This window comes from Triplophysa dalaica, chromosome 21, assembly GCF_015846415.1.
Source record: "Triplophysa dalaica isolate WHDGS20190420 chromosome 21, ASM1584641v1, whole genome shotgun sequence".
In the NCBI taxonomy this organism is placed as follows: domain Eukaryota; kingdom Metazoa; phylum Chordata; class Actinopteri; order Cypriniformes; family Nemacheilidae; genus Triplophysa; species Triplophysa dalaica.
The window spans coordinates 7,909,269-7,928,546 of record NC_079562.1 but is presented as its reverse complement, the minus strand read 5'-3'; the positions used below and the strand labels follow the sequence as shown (position 1 = coordinate 7,928,546).

Below are 19,278 nucleotides of genomic sequence, written 5' to 3'. Positions count from 1 at the left end.
ATCTCACTTTGACAATGAAAGTAAGTTACAAGACAAGCTCATCAGGTTGGAAACAGATATTTGGGATCATGTGTTTTCCGGGTAGAAAGGCAATTTTAGAAATGTATGCAGTATCTGCATTTTTCCTTTAAGTTTATGAGCTGATGCTCATAAAAAAAAAAAAAAAAAAAAACATGGAAAACTGTGTGGAAAACATGAACAGGTTATTAAACATGATTGGAACTATACATGTAAGTGGATCACATCTTTTTTATTTCACGATAAAACATATTAAAGGAATTATTCATAAGCTTTTTAAATTATTCTTAATTACTCTTTAAAGTCACGTGTTGTGTGTGTTTTGATTCTCTTTGTTTATCGGGACAAGTCATTGCAGTGTCATCCTCAACACTGGAATGCGCGTGACATCACAACTATCACATAGATAACAAGTGTTCACTCGGCGTTCACGACACGACCGCTGTCACATGTCATGAATGCTGCGTGGATCAAACATTGACTTCTAACTAAACATGGAACAGAAGGAAGAACCAAACGAAGGATACTTTATTGTATTAAGGAGAAGCAAGAGGGGCTTTAGCCGGGGCTCTATATGGCGTAAGGATGCAGAGACACCAGAGGGAGATTTGATTGGAATGATTTATGGAGGAAGTGGTAGTTTGAAAAGTAGTGGGAGGGTGAAGAAGCTCGACACGTACCCGCTCTCGCAGCACCAGGCTCAGCTGCTTCTGTTCGTTTCCCCCGCCAGCCGCCGGCTGGACCTCCTGTGTCATGTTCAGCTTTTCGGTGCGATATGTGATCTCGCTCAGGATGATGTTGTCGTGGTTAAGTATAAGAAGGATTATCAGCCGTGCCTGGTGAAGAATTTGATGGAAGTCGGGAAGAAAGACAAGACAGGAGATTTACACATGCTGGGATTTGAACTGAAGTTATTGGTGAGGAGTTGTATATAGGCAGTTGTGTGCATGCGGAAAGAGCTTCAATTAACTTTTATTAACTTCAATTAACATGATTTTCAAAAAAAAATAGTTATTTGGTTAAATTTGATTTATGCCCAAAAAAATATAATTAGATGTAATGCAATGTGTATACACGATTTAAGGTTAAAAACTATGTATTTTTCACATACCTTGCTTGTTTGTAAAAGCTCTTTGCCCCGCCTCTCTGAAACACGAACCTCATGGCTCTGAAAAGAGGTTTGCTATGATTGGCCAGTTAACCAGTGCGTAGTTATTGGTCGAATACTGAAAGCGTGTGACGGAAATGTAACCCCTCTTACCATATTTGGAACGTCAGGTGCCAAAGCAGTTGTACTGACAGTACTGACCTGCAAATACATTTGGGCGGTCTAAGTCAAGTCATACCACGAACTCACGTGGATTTGAGGGGTTGTGGTTACACGAGGTGTTTCGGCAGGTCTGGGCGAACATTCATTTTTAGATAGAATGCATATTTTGTTCTGTCACTTTAATTTGAGCTATTTTACCTGTGTAAAACATGCATTGGCGACATATAACACACCGAAGACACAGAAAAACACGTGTTCGCACATATGACCCTTTAAAATAATTATTAAAACAATAGCTGTGTAATATTCAGACGGGATTTCTTTAAGACTGCAAGGGAAGCTCAGCTTCCCCTATAATTGTCAAAAAAATGAGTGGTCAAATATATGTACTATTATGTTAACATTTTATTGACTAAAAATGCGTTAAACACGGTCATCTCGAACGAAAACAATTTCGTTCAGAATCAGCTACTTAGGTCGGCTGACTCGATTTCCTTCTCATTCATTCCCCCATTTTCTTGAAAAGGAACGTAGGGCAGAATTTATATATAAATAAATGGACAATTTTTATGATTTAGGCCGAAAATGAGCTTCCCCTCTTTAAAAGATCAGCAGCCGCCACTGGTAATATTATATAATATAAGCATGCAATTTTCACTCAGGGCAGTTGTTGGTTGTATGTTTTCCCGAACCATTCCTGAATATGCTGGAAAATAATGCTATATATTAAATAATAAAATCAAGTGCTTATTTCTTTTAATATGTGATAGCCTATAATTTTTTATTTAATAGTCACATTCAATATATAGAATCTTCTTTGCGGAAAAGTCATTCATGCTGTAAAATGTTCATACAGGACACTGCTGAACAAGATAGTTTGTCGAAGAAGGCTGTGTCCCTGCCTGTGTTTAGCGCTGTAGACATTGTGCAAGTAGTTCCATCACATTTAAACAGCAGACAACCACTGAGAATCAACTCTGCTGCGGGTCAGTAACACATCTTATTTGACTTTTTAACCCCAACATTCAGTGCATGAAAGATTGTTATCTGAAACTAGAAATGCTGTCTTAGGAATTATAGAATGCAGTCTGAAAGCTTTGTGAACAATTCATAGCACAAACTTTTAGCGTACTGCATACCAGACCTTATACCAGGATTATTCATGTGAGTCAGGAATGAAGTCAAGTGAAAATATCAATAGCCAGGTGATGTTAGCTCAGGTGATGCATCATACTGTATGATCTACCCATGTTTTTTTCTGTTTTAGATTTGAACAGGAATGCTGTGACTCGCATCAATTCACTTCCAGCTTACAAGTCACACAGTTTAAAAAAAGGAAGTATATCCCGCAAGCAGGATGTGTCCAACTCCCTTCAGGTCTTGTCTGATTGTTCGTTTGAGGTGGGATCCATGGTAGAGGTCATGTCTGATAATGGAGTGACTATATATGGAGTGATCAGGTGGATTGGAGTCCCAGAGGGGAAGAAAAATGGCTGGGCAGGACTTGAACTGGTGAGCTGCCTGTTTGATTCACAGTTTATTATTTTATTTAACAAAACCTGCTGTTATCGTGAATGTACGTAAACATATATTTTTTTTAGGACTGTGAGATTATATCGTCAGACAATACAGATGGTGTGTTTGGTACCAAGCGGTATTTTACCTGTACAGGAAACACAGCCGTGTTTGTGCCATTGAACCAGTGCAAACCAGACAGTAGATTTCAGTTCAACTTGTCTTTGAATGGGATTCCAAAACCACCAGAGACTCATTCAGGTTAGACTCTCAGGTCTCCATTATTTATTGTTTAAAGTATTCTTTAAAGTCCTTAATAGTTTAAGGAAGGGCAATTTTCCGATATGAAGCTGTTGGCTCTGTGGTATATCGTTGTTCTTTTGTTCTAGTTTGACCCAGCAACAGTTGGTTTTAGTTATAAACCTGTTGGTCAAAAGAGGAAGGTTTTTCCAAAACTTGTTAGATGATAACTATTGTCTTGCCGTTATGTTTTGAGCAGCAGAAATTACACTGTTTATTTTTTTCTGTTTAGTCACAAGCCTTGAGGATTCAGACAATGTCCCTCCTGTTGGTGAGCCGGAAATCTTTTCCCGTCTGGTAGGCAGAATGAGGGGGATTCAAGGTCACTTCAACTCATGTTATCTAGATGCTACTCTCTTTAGGTAAGGGCCTCAAGAGACATATTTATGTAGTGTTCTATAATACCCTGCGCATTTATATTATTTCACACATTTTCAATGCTTTTACAGTCTGTTTACATCATCCAGCGCTTGCGATGGAGTTAACACATCAGCAGACAGCGAGGAGGGTATTTCACACATTTTAAGACGAGATATTGTGAACCCTTTACGAAGGTAAAACCTATAACCTTAACACCACAATCTATGTGTATTTAAAAAAACAAGAAATACTACTGTATAGCATTGTATGAGATGCTTAAATTGTATTGTATTGGGATGCACCCCAATAAAAATCCTGTCACTATTTACTCACCCTAGATTTGTTCCAGAACTCTATACAATGCTTTGTTCTGTTGATCACAAAAGATGATATTCTCAAGAATATGGGAAAGTTTACAGTTCTGGGGCACTATTGACAACCATAGTTGTTTTTTCCCTACTATGAAAGTCAATAGTGACCCAGAACTGTTTGGATCTAAACATTCTTCTAAATATATTCATTTTTGTTCAGCGGAACAAAGAAATTTATACAGGTTTGGAACAACTATGGGGGAGAGTAAATTATGACATAATTTTCATTTTTAGGTGAAATGTTCCTTTAAGATAACACACTTTATAGGGTTTGTGTGTTTAAAGTCATCAGTGTATTCACATTTCATTAGACATAACCTCTTCCCCTCTCTACAGATCTGGCTTTGTTCCAGCAGAGAGTGTGATGAACTTTCGTAAACAGCTGGGCTGTAAATCGTTTACCACGGAAGAGAAAGGTAGTTCTTCTGTAGTGAACACTTCTTCATTTTAATTCACACAATGGAAAATGATTCAGATAAGACTAGAGTGATAACCGTTGAGTCATGCAAAATAAATGAAACAAAACAAAGAAGTGAATAATGATTCAGACCAATTTGCTACACGTGCCTGTATGGAATACCTAGCTTATGGATAAGCGATACTTAGTTTTTTTCAACGTAGTATGGCACAGTACAAGAACTGCTAGTTTTACTGAACCTGATTTTGTTCAAATATTTCAATATACTGATACCTTATACTGAAAGACATTTTACTGCTGTTTTTTACAGATCCAGAGGAGTTCATCACCATTTTACTAAAAGATGTTTTACACTTGGAGCCATTGCTCAAATTTAGGTTTGTTTATTATTTTCCCATATATTTTACGTCTTATGAAAAGCTGCTACATACACTGGAATCAAAACATTGTTTTTCTAAAATGACACAGCATATGCAGTATACATATAGATGAATCTTACATCTGCTCTGTTAGGTCACATGGAGAGCTGTCGCAAGATGCCTATACACATCAGATAATTGTAGAGAAGAATCAAGTGGGAGTGTTGCCTTCAGTTCAACAGCTGCTTGAGATCTCTTTGGTGTCAAGTGATCTCAAATTTGAAGAGGTTTGTTAATATCTTATAGTTTACTGTAAATAAGATTAAAACTTAAAAACTAAACAGCAGCAAGCTTTTTTTTGACACAAAAAGTTTGATTGATTGCCACACTTATATTTTACTATATTTGTTTATTTGTCATGGTCCATATTTAAAGTGATGGTTCACCCCAAAATTAAAATTCTGTCATCATTTACTCACCCTCTTGTCATTTAAACTTGAGCAGAACTCAAAAGAAGATATTTTGCAGAATCTTGGTAAACGAACAATGGTTACCCATTGACTTGCATTAGTTTTGTGTCCAGAAGTGAATGGGTACCACCATTGCATGGTTACCAACATTCTTCAAAATATATTTTTGTGTTCTACACAAGAAATAGGGAAGGGCTTGATTCACTGTGTCAATAATTTGTACACCTCTGCACCAAGCAAAAGTGTATTATTAATTCAGCATATTTTTCCTTTAGATTCCATCGTGCCTTATAGTTCAGATGCCACGGTTTGGAAAGAAGTTTAAGATGTTCTCTAAAATCATTCCCTCAACAGAGTTGGACATCACAGACTTATTGCATTGTTGTGAGTTTAACAAACATTCAATATGTAATAAGTAAACCTTTCTGAACCTAATAACAGTTGTTTCGTGGAAGCAGGTGCAATATCTCCCCAACCCTAAAATTCTCAATATAAATTACTTTCTGGCAGCTTCCCGGCAATGTTTTCTGTGTGGCCGTCTAGCTAACTATGAGTGTGCCCAGTGTTTGATGGACCATAAGCTCCAGCCAGGCAGAATCAAGCAGTATTGCTCCCCCTGCAACACACAGGTACAATCTCAAATTGTATAGCAAACTGTATTACTTTAAGTCTTTGAATTCATGCCTGTGTACACAGTGCTTGTTTTTCACACCCAAGCTTTCTTCTTCTTTCTACAGATTCACATTCATCCCTCCCGACAGAAACACGCTCCTCACAAACTTATACTTCCAGATCATCTTCCAGCAGATGCACATGTACAGAGGAAAACCATGCAGCTGTTTGCGGTAATCTGTATTAACACTAGTCATTATGTTTCTTTCGTGAAGTACGGCACTGACCCACGGTCCTGGATATTCTTCGACAGCATGGCCGACAGATATGGTAGATCACATACTCATTTACACCTGATCACTTGTTTTTTTCAATGTAGGCCTACTGTACCTCAACATTCATTCTTTAACCAGACGCTGGATCTGGATTTAGACGATCCCTTACAATCTCCTTTTTATCTTTAGGTGACGATAACAATGGCTATAACATTCCGGTCACCAGGGCTTGCCCTGAGGTTGCAGACTTTCTTTCTCAGTCTGAAGAGGAGCTCAACACAGCAAATCTGAGTCAGTGTACTGACCTGGTGCAAAGACTGCTGGGAGATGCATACATGTGTCTATATCAGAACACAGAATCACCACTTGCATCATCAATGAGCACAGATGTTTCCATTACAACTTAATATCTTTGGACTGCTGTGTCCATGTTATCTGTGCTGTGGCATTATTATCATCATTAAGGACAATGATGTTTTGTTTGGACACTGTACAGTAACAAACTGTGTTTATGATTTCTAAAGGAATTGTATAACATACACTCCTCCCAGCAATGTGTTAATTAATTTTAGGCAGAGATATGAATTTCTGATTTTAAGATTTGGGAAGAGGAAAATATTATTTAAATATAGAAATGCCAAGTTGTAATATTCTTTGTCTGTATTTGTATGAAAATAAATAGATTTTGCACTGATGTCATCCATGTCTGTCCTAAATACAACAAAGTATTAGTATTAGTATTCATTTATTAAACATGTCATAGTGAGAATTGTACATAAATAAAACACATATAGTTAATATTATGCAGAATTGGAAGGTATTATAGTTATATAGTTTTCACACTACATTTGAATTGAAAATGTCTTAACAGGGCTACACCCAACAAGTGTAGCCGTCTATTTAAGTTCGGAAACAATGTTTTGTCTTTATAATATCATATCTAATATGTGTGTAGCAAAGTTGAAATGTTTCTTCACAAATTAAAAATTATAGATTGATATGTATTTTAAAAAGGGGGTTCCTTAATAAATGTTGATTTTATTTGGGGGTTCCTGGCATCCAAACGTTAGAAAACCCCTGCCTTAGAGAGTCAAAAATAGGAAAGATTAATTGAAACAAATATGTAAAAAAATATTCATGACGTTACAACTTCTCATTAATGTATGTGTCTGTGTACATGTGTAAATGTCTATTTCTATTTTCACTGACCCAGCTCTGTTTTATTTTACTATTTATTTATGCAGTATGTGAAGATGTGGATGAACATTATTAATAACTAAAATTTATCATGGCCCACACGTGACCTTAGATGAGTACAAGTAAAGCATTCTTTGTGACTAGTAATAATAACGACGATTAAAATGTATACTTCATTCAGCAAACGTCTCTTATCACTGGTACCACGTGGCTGTTAGCGGTGATGGTAAAGAGCGGTGCTGTGTGGGCACGCTGTGAGGGAGGAGCCAGGGGCAGGAATAACGCATTTACACTTATGACATGCGCAGTGCTTTAAAATTCGGGCTTGGTCTATTACACAACTGTGTCTTTCTTCATTCTGCCCACAGCTCTTCGCCGGCATTTTACTTTAACAAGGTTTTAACTGTGTTATTTTAATATTTAAACCCCTAGAAATGAGTGGGGACCATTCCCACAACGATTCCCAGGTAAAGTGTTTGTGATGTAACGTTGTCAGTTATTTCTTTTCTTTCTTGATGGTTTGTAGTCATTACCTCGGCTGTTTAAATTCCATCCGCAGCGGTAGTTTTTCCCCAGCATGCTAAGCTAACGTGCACAAGAAGTCGGCTTTGAATGTTATAATTATATATTGTCTGCTCGCGTTGTCTTTGTCGCTTTTCTTAAATAAACAATCCCTAACGAATGCTTTATTTTACGAATAAAAACTTTATATAGATAACCATGCTGCGCAGCGTTTGTATTTAAACGCTATTGTGTTATCAGTCGTGTTAGCTTGAGTGCTAACCCTACGACTAGCATCAAGTTGAAAGTTAGCAGCCTATTGACATGGCACGATTTAACATTAACTTATACACCCCTGTTTGTTTCGCAGATCGACTCGGGATCCAGATATAATGGTGAGTGGGCCTTGACAAATAAGCACGTTATTATTAAACATAATTTGACTCTTTCTGTATCTAACCTGATCTCTCAGTATCTCGCTTGACGACCAGTTAGTTCTGAGGACAGAAATGGCGTCCCAGAGACTAAGTCCCTTCTCGCTCTCTGACAAGCGCCTATTGTTCACATTGAGCCCTTTAAAATCGTACTTATTTTGCCTTTTATTGAGCGATAAACGGCGAATTCGAAAGAGAAAGAGATTTTTTGCACATTAGCGCGTTTTGGAGGTTTTTGGAGTTAGACAAATGGTCTTTAAAGGCTCGTGAAAATGAGGGTTTGGGGGTTGAGGACTTAGTCTCTGCGCCATTTTCTTTTTCTGTGTCTAGCGGTCTGAGTGTGGAGTGAACGTTAAGTGCACATCGACGTGATTATGGAGGCAAAGGATTGAGAAACGTGTGTGACCTGTTTTGAATCGACGTACGAAAATAAACACGCACCAAGTATATGCTAATTGGGTGAAATTAGATTATTAAATTCCCGTTTATTAATCAAAGCAGAATTTGGACTATGGAGCAATCCACCGTCTTTTAAACTTATTTTATGAAATGTAACATTGGGATCTATTGTGCGTCAAATAAAACGAGTCAAATACATTTTATAAACTTAAAATGAACCCGTTTATAAGAGTTTTGATGGATCTGGATCATTATTTTACATAAGTTTCATAGACGCTGCTGTTTAGCAGTTTAGTTTAATCATGACAACGTGTCACAGTTTTGTTAAAGTCTAGTTTGATCGTTTTTGGGTTGACGATCTTGATGAAAAGTGAGGCGTAATTGTTTCCCCCTTTTCTTTATTGTTTAAAACTTTGGCATGTCACAACAAGCAGTCCCACTTAAATAAGTCCCACTAAATTTTCTTTTTCACTCACACGAAACATTATAAAGTCAATCCTTATAAACATTTATTTAAGTAGTATACATGATTTTTGTAAAGCATTACTGTTATGGAAAAACAGAAGATGTTTAATTCTTGCATTTCCTTTAGAGCAAATTAAATGTTGCATTCTGGGTCCATGGCTGTGCACATGCATCTATTGACACCACTGCATTAATGTTAACACAAGCTGTGCTGTTGGTGTATACATTACACAGTGCATTTTACACACTGACAGCTTCACATTCAACTAAGCATTCACGCAAATGTAAGGCTGTGTGTGTAATGCATATTATTTGTTCTCCATGTTTTATTCGCTTGTGAAATTAATACGATGAAGATTTAACATTAACAATAAAATGTTAAAGATGGTCCACACGAAATAAAATAAATTATATTTATTTACTCTTATGTTGTTTAACCTGTTTATGACTCTTTCGTCTGTGGAACACATGTTATTTTGAGAAATATCTTCTGGTTTTGTCTATACTAAGTAAATGGGACCATTGTTGTTTGGTTACCAGCCTTATTCAAAATAATCTGCATTCTTCAGAAGAAAGAAATGCATACAGTTTTGGATTGACATGGGGGGCGGGAATGATGAATTTTCAGATATCACTTTAAAATAGCTGATTAAGAATGTAGCATTGTTAAGGTGGGATACATGGCACACCCCTTTTTTAAAGAAAAACAGAGACGGTTATCCAAAATTGATTTTATTCTACCTGATTCTGTGTTTAAAGCTGTGGCGTATATGAAACATGTATGACAATCTGACATCATCTGTGTTTACCGATAGAGCTTCTATCCTCTTGAGACACGGATAGAGACTGTGTAGATCTTAACCCCATAAGTAAAATTGGTCCAACGGTCTAAATGCAAAATAACTGTTCGCTCTTGTTTATAGAATAAGAAAGTTTTAAATGTTTATATATTTGATCATTACAATCCACTTGATGTGCTGCTTAATTTATGCTTTTTTTCTGGTTGTACATTGAAAAGTTACTTTAATGTGCATCTCTGTGGTTTGTGTTAAGATGCGGCAAATAACATTACTGCTGACAATGAAGCTGTCCACTAGAGGGTACAGTTGACAAACGTTCTTTCACAATCTAGAACCTGCATGTGTTTTGCTGAAGGGCGAAATAAACATGGTGAATGTCTGCAACATAGTGATTGTTCATTTGCGTTCGTAAAATGGGAAATGTACATAACTTTTCCATATTAAGTAATGCATTTTGTGCATTGGTTTAAAAGGATTGATAGACAAATAAGGGGCAACACTGGATTAAACACCTGCTACATATTGTTGAATAAACGTGTTGGTATTAGGGTAATATTTGTGCTGGGTGTTAACATCACGGAAGAATAGTTGCATTCATGAAGCAGATGAAGTGTTTGACTTTTTATCCTAACTGAGCTTCCCTGTTCGTGCTTGAATGTGTTCTAAAGTGACATGAGGCTAGTCGTTTCTCAGTAGTTTTAAAGGATGGCATTTGCGTTTGTTTAAATCCCAAACCTCTTGTACAATTCATGTTCATTCTTCTACAGAAGGGGAGATCGTTTTGCTTAGGGCCTGTTATAAAACACCTCTTACTGTCTGCTTCAGTATCAGTGGTATAACTCTGGCCCTCTCGTAACCCTATCCACGCTAACAACCTACACATTTCCTAAAGCAATAGCAGTCCTGAGAATAAACGTGCTTGGCTGAACCGTGCAATGAATGGGGCCTCTATAAACACCATACATAGCTGAGCGAGAGTAAAATCTGGACACTTCACCTCGAGAGGTAAAGTGCCAAAACTACAAGGTGTGACTAATGTGTCTGCAGTAGGTCAGGCAAGGACGAGCAAAAATATGTCATGCTGTTCTTATTTCAAACCAGTTGTCTGTAAATGGTCTTCAGGTTCATGCAGGTCGATCCGGAATGGGTTTCGCACTCGGGTGCGAGCATACTGAGCCACGGTTGTGTTTCCTGAGGCCAGATGGATTGGTGTTCGGTGTGAGCTGATCTTTATAGAATGCACATAGAAATAAACTCTGGATCCTGACATACCGTTATAATTTGACAGAACTGTTTATTTTTCTGAACCTGGACACCTCTTTTCAAAACAAATGTATGTTTTTGGGTCATGCTTTCCTGTTTCGGGGATGTACTACAGATGCCAGGTGCAGTTGCATTTTCAATGTTCTTTTTATGTCTTTGTTGGCAGATTCTCACAAACATAAGGATAAATACAAGGACAAAGAACACAAACACAAGGACCACAAGAAAGACAAAGAACGTGAGAAATCAAAGTACAGCAACAGGTACGACAGCGCCTTCCCTTCCTGTCGTCACTGTATGTTTCTACAGCAGATACATAGACAGTTTATGGTCTGCTTAAACATTTAATGGGGTGTGTTTGATAATCCGGGTGTGGCCCGTAGAGTTTCAGACCACAGGAAGGAATGTTGGCTTTACTGGAACTTCCTTTGTAAACACTATCATCTATTTGGAGGCGATTTTGTTGATACACCACACCATTGTGGCAATTAGATCACGGCATGTTTTATTGCATTTTTGCAGCGAACACAGGGACTCTTCTGAAAAAAAACACAGAGATAAAGAGAGACCAAAGCTCAAAGATGGATCCTCAGACAAGCAGAAGGACAAATACAGAGAGAAGAAAAAGGAGGAAAGGGTGGGCAGATTCCTCTTGTTTCTTTCACGTCGCCATATTTTTCTCGACACTAAACCTCTATGGCTCTGGAGGAGTTGTAAATAGTCTTTTGTGATTCACACAATATCAAGTGCTGTTATTGACCTTTCTCCCCTTTTCTATTCCATTCTGCGAAAGTCTCTCGATGGCAAACCCAAAAAAGAGAAGGAGAATGGATTTGGAAGGTAAGTGAGAACTCTTATTGTGATGGGTGAGGATTGTTTGTTTTGTTACTCAAGTGCAGTTCCAGTATGTACATTTTATTTATTTACACCATTCCAGCATCTATGGCAATATCTATGTGCTTTAAAGGGACAGTTCACCCAGAATTTTGTGTTCTGTAAAACTGTCTTTGTAAATTTCTTTGTTCTCCTGAACAAAAATGTGACGAATGAAGGGAAACAAACGTTTCTGGGTCACTTTTGACCACCATTGTATTTTTTCCTACTATGGTAGTCAATGGTCAACTGTTTGGTAACGAGCATTCTTCCAAATATCTTTCTCTGTGTTCATTAGAAAAAAATAAATGTATACATATTTGGAACAATATGAACAACTCGAACGTGAGTAAATGATGATAGAATTTTAGTTTTTTGGTAAAGTGTCCCTTTAAGGGGGTTATGACCATTTATCAGAGGTTCACTAATATTGTTTAATTTTCCTCAATAGTTATTTTACATCATAAAGCCCTTTAAAGGGCATTCAAGTTATTGAAAACCAAATAGACATGGTTGACAGATGAAAATTGGGTTAGTCATATGGCAATGTTTCTTATGTCAGAAATCCAGCCATTTGCAGAACAAGCTGTTTCTGCATCTTAATTCTGTTAAATGGTTGGTTTGCCTAGGGAGAGAGTTGAGTTCTGAACATTACAGCATGTTTTCACGGTACAATGAACTCCTTTATCTCCATAGATCAAGTAAACTGTTATTCATGATGACCCCTTTAAAATCAATAGCATGGTTGTAATCTAAACCCATCATGGCAATAATCTGAAACACGAATTTATCTTGAGACAATTTAAGGGATTTCAAGAGAGACAATGTCTTTTTTTTTTTTACAGTCCTTATATTAAATCTGAACCTGAGAATGACGACTTCTACCACTCACCCAAACACGAAAAGTCCCTGAAGAGAGAGCGCGACGATGACGAGTAAGTTGACATTGCATCCGCAGGCCACCCTGAACTTGCATCTGATTAAGAGACCTCTCAATTGCCCACTGTCACGCTAAAGCATTGATCCACTAATCTATCTTTTGTTCAGAATGTTGTTTGTGAAGCTTTAAAGCAAATAAGACAATGGTTATATGGGGATAGAAATTGAATCATGTATGGTTGCCAGACATTTCTTTAGAGAGGCGTTGTTTTCTCTATCTTTCCTTCAGTGCTGAGTTCAAGCCCAAAAAAATTAAAACCGAGGATATTAAAAGTGAAAAGAAAGCAAAGAAAAGGAAACAAGAAGATGAGGTATGTGTGGATGCGACCGGCAGCTTATCCAGCAAGGTTATAATTTTTCTTTTTCAAAATAATAATTGGGATGATTTTATGCTGTCACCATAGGACATTAAGCCCAAAAAGAAGACAAAAGACAAAAAAGGAGAAGTTGTCACAGATGGCAAGAAAAAAGCAAAGAAGGAGCCAGAAGAAAAGTGGAAATGGTTAGTCTCACATCCTCTGATGGTCAAGTAATTGTAGGTTGACTACTAGAGGAGAGTAAACTTGAGTCTGTTTTGATTTAGTGAGGATATGTTGCAAATCACAAATGTAGTCTCCTTTCCCGCACTTTGCGGGACCCTTTTGTGTGTTTGTATTTTGCTTTACTTACCTTCCATCTGTTGTGCTTTCTTGGCATTTAGGTGGGAGGAGGAGAGATACACAGATGGTTCAAAATGGAGGTTTCTGGAACACAAAGGTCCCGTCTTTGCTCCACCCTATGAACCCCTTCCCAGCAACGTCAAATTCTATTATGACGGTATGTATTTAGGAACGTGTTTGTATGTGAGATGGGAAGGTAGTTACTGTTCTATTCGTACATTGAGGTTTATTCTGATTGGACTGGCATCAAAACTCTTGGAGAAGCAGATGTTGGGTGGTTGAGTTTCCTTTCTATATAAACCTTAGCTGAAATGTTTTAAACCGCTCTGTGCTCTGTTGAACACGCATGCCCTCTCTGCCTTGAACAGCCTAATGGAACAAATGAAGGTTTCTTCACTTGGATAATTCTCAAGTGAACTTTTATTTTCAGGCATTTGTAATAGAAAATTCAGACTTTGAAGTTTTGGTAGTTTGGAGTGGTCTGGTTGGAGTCATCGAGGTGTTGTGAACATGCTTTTAGTGTGTTTGTTTGTTTTTCTCAACAGGAAAGCACATGAAGCTCAGTCCTGATGCCGAGGAGGTGGCAACGTTCTTTTCAAAGATGTTGGACCATGAATACACCACCAAGGACATATTTCGGAAAAACTTCTTCAAAGACTGGAGAAAGGTAATTTTCTTTTGGTGTCGTCTTTTGATTTAACACAATGCATATCCAGCTTTTGTTAACCTCGCCTACTGTTTTAGGAAATGACATCTGAAGAAAAATCCAAAATCACAGACCTGAATAAGTGTGACTTCATTGAAATGAGTGAATATTTCAAAGCTCAGTCCGAAGCCAGGAAGTCCATGACTAAAGAAGATAAACTGGTACGACTGAATATCTCTCAAGCAAACATTGTCCTATGGCACATTTTGCAGGTTTACTCAACCTACAACATTCCTTTCTGTCCTCAGAAAATTAAAGCAGAAAATGAGCGTATTCTTCAGGAGTATGGCTTTTGTGTCATGGACAATCACAAAGAACGCATCGCCAACTTCCGTATTGAGCCTCCGGGTTTGTTCCGCGGCAGAGGTGACCATCCGAAAATGGGCATGCTGAAGCGTCGGATCAGACCTGAGGATGTTATCATTAACTGCAGCAAGTAAGGAGCACCACATCATCTGACGGAGAGAAAAACCTAACAAAGAAGTTTCTAATCCTTTGTCTTTTATTTTCAGGGACTCAAAAATTCCTAAACCACCACCTGGAACTAAGTGGAAGGAGGTGCGTTATGATAACAAGGTGACGTGGCTGGTGTCCTGGACTGAGAACATCCAAGGCTCGATCAAATACATCATGCTGAATCCCAGCTCGAGAATCAAGGTAAATCAGCATATGGATATGAGGATGTTTCAGTTAGTCATGGTTTGTCATGTGACTAACAATATTGAATTATCACACATAGGGAGAGAAGGATTGGCAGAAGTACGAGACAGCCCGTCGGTTGAAGAAGTGTGTGGAACGGATCCGCGCACAGTACAGGGAGGACTGGAAGTCGAAAGAGATGAGGATCAGGCAGAGGGCTGTTGCTCTTTACTTCATCGACAAGGTTTGTATCGGTCGGATCGATATTTAAAACATCCTTAGTGTAAAGACCATGACCCAGAAAGCATGTGATGAATTCTCAGTAGCCTATTCAGTAGTACTCATTTAAAATGCACTAATAGCACTCGGACCGGTTTAAAGCCTCTCTTTTTTTCTGTTGGTGTACATTTAATGTGGGGTTTGCGTGTAGTAATATCATTTTGAATGGGAGCAGAAGTTGCAAAGCAGAACAGTGTTATGCATCTTGTCTATATTTCCCTTGTGGTGTAGCTGGCTTTGAGAGCAGGTAATGAAAAAGAGGAAGGAGAGACTGCCGACACGGTGGGCTGCTGCTCACTTAGAGTGGAACATCTAAGTCTGCATCAGGAGATGGATGGGCTGGAATTTGTGGTGGAGTTTGACTTCCTCGGTAAAGACTCCATTAGATACTACAACAAAGTCCCTGTGGAGAAGAGGGTAAGACCAGCGTCTTTAAACGAGTAGTTTTCTGTTCCACACGCATGTTTATCATTAACATTCTGCAACTTTACTGCATCTTTGCTATTTTAATGTAATATTCTCAATGCAGTATGTCACCACAATATGTAGATAAATGAAGCTTTTTTCCATATCTACACGTTTCATCTTGATATTTTCTAAATTCAATTGGAAACTCATTTGCTCATTGTTACTCCAATGTCTCTTTCTTGATTGCTTTCTATTCTGTAATCCTCAATTCATGCCAGTTTATGTTTTCAATCTTTTTCCAATCTACAGTGATTTGTCTGTCAGTCTGTCATGGTTTTGTTTTTGTATTCTGTAACTATCCATTTTGTGTTTGCTAATTTATGCAAGTGTCCTTGGGTTTGTGAAAGGATCCATTATTAGTGCACCAGTTTGTTGTTGTGTGTAAATAAAAAAACCAAGCTTTATTGATTAGTAGATTTTTGTGATTGTTGTGCCTTTTGTGTTTAATCGAGTGTTGAATTTCTTACAGGTTTTCAAGAATCTCCAGTTATTCATGGAGGACAAAGAGCCAGAGGATGACCTCTTTGACCGCCTCAATGTAAGTCACGCTGTTTTTTTTAATCTGGCTCTGTATTTATAACAAGTAAGTACAAGTAAATGTGCGAGTGCCATATACAAAATGAGCAACATTCTCAAGGTATGCTACAATTACTCTGCAGACCTCCATTTTGAACAAGCATCTTCAAGAGTTGATGGATGGCCTTACGGCAAAAGTATTCCGTACATATAACGCCTCCATTACGCTACAACAACAGCTGAATGAGATCTCAAACGGTAAGTGTAGTGCACTGCATGAGACTGTTACACAGAAATGGAAGTTTCCTATTTATTAACATGCTTAATATGCTTTAAGTGTCTTAATGAATTCTCTTTCTTAAGGTGAGGACAACATCCCTGCTAAGATCCTCTCTTATAATCGGGCTAACAGAGCAGTAGCCATCCTGTGTAACCACCAGAGGGCACCACCCAAAACCTTCGAGAAGTCAATGCAAAATCTTCAGGCAAAGGTATGAGACATTTGTGACCTTGTCTTCATTGTCTCTATGCTGATAAGGTTTTTTTATTAGTGCAAGGTCTGCTGGACCATCTAAATGTTTTTTTATCCTTCATTCACTTGTTCATTAAAACCAGATTGACGCAAAGAAGGAACAGCTTGGTGAGGCTAAAAGAGAACTGAAAAGTGCCAAGGCTGATGCCAAAGTACGCAGAGATGAAAAATCCAAGAAGTGAGTGTCAAAATATTTGTTTGAAGGGCACCCAACTGAATTTGGCCTTCTGATGCTTATTGTGTATTCGTGTGTGATTGTATGCTGCTCTAATGTTGTTGCTTTTTGGTGGCCCAGGGCTGTGGAGACAAAGAAGAAAGCCGTGCAGAGGGCGGAGGAACAGCTGATGAAGTTGGAGGTACAGGCCACCGATCGGGAGGAGAACAAACAAATTGCCCTGGGTACCTCCAAACTTAACTACCTGGATCCGCGTATCTCAGTAGCCTGGTGAGAAACATTGAAGTTTTAATTGACACATTTGGCTGTATAAAATGTAATATTTATACTACTTGCTTTGGTTCTTATTTTCCTTTTCATTTCCCTCCAGGTGCAAAAAGTATGACGTTCCAATAGAGAAGATTTACAACAAAACTCAGCGCGAGAAATTTGCCTGGGCTATCGACATGGCTGAAAAAGACTTTGCATTTTAAATCCTGTTCGCAATTTTAATTCTCCCTTCACCCCCATCTTTTTTTTAATAGATACTTTTAGTCTAAGTGATTTCCAGCAGGTGGTGAACCTGTCTAGGGAATAGATGTGAAGCAAGCATTGTGTCGGGAGGCAGACTGAATGTCATGGTTAAGGTGACTGATTTTTAGGCTGTGACCGGTAATCTTGTACAATTCGTTGGTTCAGTCTTTAAGAAAAATTGAAGGTGTGAAGGGCCATTACAAGGTTGCGTGGTCGTGAGCCAGGAACTGGACATTCAGTGGCTTGACCTTTTGAACACTTACTGTCTCACTCTCCCCCAAATTCTGGACAGGGGCTTGAGGATGTCTGAACTATGAGCTATGTGGTCCTATAGCTATTGTATTCAACTACAAATTGCTTTGTGGATCGTCTCATTTTAGTTATGCTGTATTTTTAGCCCTCCTGTATTAATAATGAATTCTATATTTTAATAGAAGATTTTAAAAAGATCAATGAAATACACCCACACGCCTTTTTAGAAGATAATGTGTACACCAGGTGTGACGTTTTATGGGGAATATAACCATAACAAGCTGTGTGTTTGAGTGAGTTACATGATCTGTTCACTTTTAAACTGGAGTTGGAAGTCTGTGTATAAACTGTTATCTGGATCACAAAGTAGGATGCTCAAATGAGCTACTGGGGACTACAGCTTCAATCTTGACTATATTTCCTTAAACAGGCAGAATGTGAATCTTTTTTTTTTACAGCATATATATATATATATAAATATATATATCAGGGTCTTGTTTCCAGTGTAAATGTGAACCAATACTTTCCCTTTTGTCTCCAGTATCCTACAGCTTGTGTCTCCATCTGGTTTTAACTTAATGTGTAATGACTGTTTCCATAAGCAAAAGAAAAGCTCCTGTATCTGTTACTTGAAGATATCGCTTTTAGTATGTATTTGTTTCAGGGTATGACGAAGATAGGGTTTTTTTTTCTGAAGGGTATGTGAGGGAATTCAACTTTGCCAAAAACAAGTCTGTGTTATGATTTAAGCAGTTTTATTTTGTATTTGTGTCAAGATTAAGGATAGAATTATTTTAACATGGACTTTAATGGAATCTTTTGTTTTTCCACTCCACTCTGGAAAGAAAAGTTGATAGTGGCAGCCATGTAACCTTTTCCAACTTATTGAGCTCATGCCATAACCTCTGATCATGTGTTTTGTTTTGCTTTTTATTCCTCAATTGTAGATTATTTAAAAATAAATAATCTTACAATGAAACCTGTATGTTGTGACTTATCTTCCTTTAGCTCTTTAAATCAAATCCAGAACCCGAATGTCATGATTGTACAAGTGACGTTTTTTTTTGCAAGATGCATTCTATTAGCAATAAAGGGTCTAAGAACTTGCTGTGTTCTCAGAACCGTGTGAAATGAGAACCAAAACGTGCTTTGTGAACAGACCTCAGGAAGAACTCTGAGGGGAAGCATTTAAAAAAAAAAGACCCAGTCTGTTTGTCTTGGAGGAAAGGGCTGTATGATGTATTAGCCAAGCTGTAGTGCTAGGCAAGGTTTCATTCCTTTTGAAAAGAGACCTTTCTGTGACTCTAGTGTTCAAGCAAGTATTCTAATCATTTATTCCCTCGAGATGACTTTCTCTTTAAAGGATTTAAAACAGGCTTTGTGTCTGCCTTTTCATGGATTGTTAGTTAATCATCTGATGTTGTGTGATGTGCGTTTTCACACAAAGCCATGCTGCAGTCGACATGTTAGGACATGCATTACCCATAACTGAATTTGCTATACCTGCCTCGTTTCATTCTGATCTATATCTTTTGCATTAAATGTGTGAAATTCAACTGGCGTGAAAGGCAAAACTCAAATTTGACATCCTCTATTTATACCAAAAGAGTTTTAATGTGTAGAAAGGATAACACTCCAGTGCACTGTGTTCTTTAGACAGACCTGCACAATGGTACTTGATGGGAAGGTAATACTGTAAG

The 19,278-nt window shown here is 37.9% G+C and overlaps 2 protein-coding genes across 2 annotated transcripts; both read left to right on the top strand.

The window, feature by feature from the left end:
• The first annotated feature begins 439 nt into the window (after positions 1-439).
• Positions 440-6,656, top strand: cyldb (cylindromatosis (turban tumor syndrome), b). Its single transcript, XM_056734912.1, has 13 exons — positions 440-935; positions 2,145-2,274; positions 2,556-2,800; positions 2,890-3,064; positions 3,336-3,465; positions 3,553-3,657; positions 4,171-4,250; positions 4,563-4,629; positions 4,766-4,898; positions 5,357-5,465; positions 5,592-5,710; positions 5,819-6,023; positions 6,158-6,656. The coding sequence occupies exons 1-13, from the start codon at positions 513-515 to the stop codon at positions 6,373-6,375; spliced, it is 2,139 nt and encodes a 712-aa protein (XP_056590890.1). The 5' UTR covers positions 440-512; the 3' UTR covers positions 6,376-6,656.
• An 819-nt stretch (positions 6,657-7,475) lies between these two features.
• Positions 7,476-18,557, top strand: top1a (DNA topoisomerase Ia). Its single transcript, XM_056734105.1, has 21 exons — positions 7,476-7,632; positions 8,037-8,061; positions 11,194-11,290; positions 11,550-11,664; positions 11,821-11,867; positions 12,746-12,835; positions 13,069-13,150; positions 13,244-13,341; positions 13,540-13,655; positions 14,044-14,165; positions 14,243-14,365; positions 14,453-14,640; positions 14,717-14,861; positions 14,944-15,087; positions 15,354-15,539; positions 16,060-16,128; positions 16,250-16,364; positions 16,470-16,597; positions 16,722-16,816; positions 16,934-17,083; positions 17,184-18,557. The coding sequence occupies exons 1-21, from the start codon at positions 7,600-7,602 to the stop codon at positions 17,284-17,286; spliced, it is 2,271 nt and encodes a 756-aa protein (XP_056590083.1). The 5' UTR covers positions 7,476-7,599; the 3' UTR covers positions 17,287-18,557.
• The last annotated feature ends 721 nt before the right edge of the window (positions 18,558-19,278 follow it).

Excerpts from the sequence above, each read along its gene's own strand:
- cyldb (XM_056734912.1), top strand. The coding sequence starts at position 513 with ATGGAACAGAAGGAAGAACCAAACGAAGGATACTTTATTGTATTAAGG. Across the intron at positions 4,251-4,562 it reads GTTTACCACGGAAGAGAAAG|ATCCAGAGGAGTTCATCACC; the intron begins GTAGTTCTTCTG and ends TGTTTTTTACAG. Across the intron at positions 5,711-5,818 it reads GCTCCCCCTGCAACACACAG|ATTCACATTCATCCCTCCCG; the intron begins GTACAATCTCAA and ends TTCTTTCTACAG.
- top1a (XM_056734105.1), top strand. The coding sequence starts at position 7,600 with ATGAGTGGGGACCATTCCCACAACGATTCCCAG. Across the intron at positions 8,062-11,193 it reads CTCGGGATCCAGATATAATG|ATTCTCACAAACATAAGGAT; the intron begins GTGAGTGGGCCT and ends CTTTGTTGGCAG. Across the intron at positions 13,342-13,539 it reads CCAGAAGAAAAGTGGAAATG|GTGGGAGGAGGAGAGATACA; the intron begins GTTAGTCTCACA and ends CTTGGCATTTAG.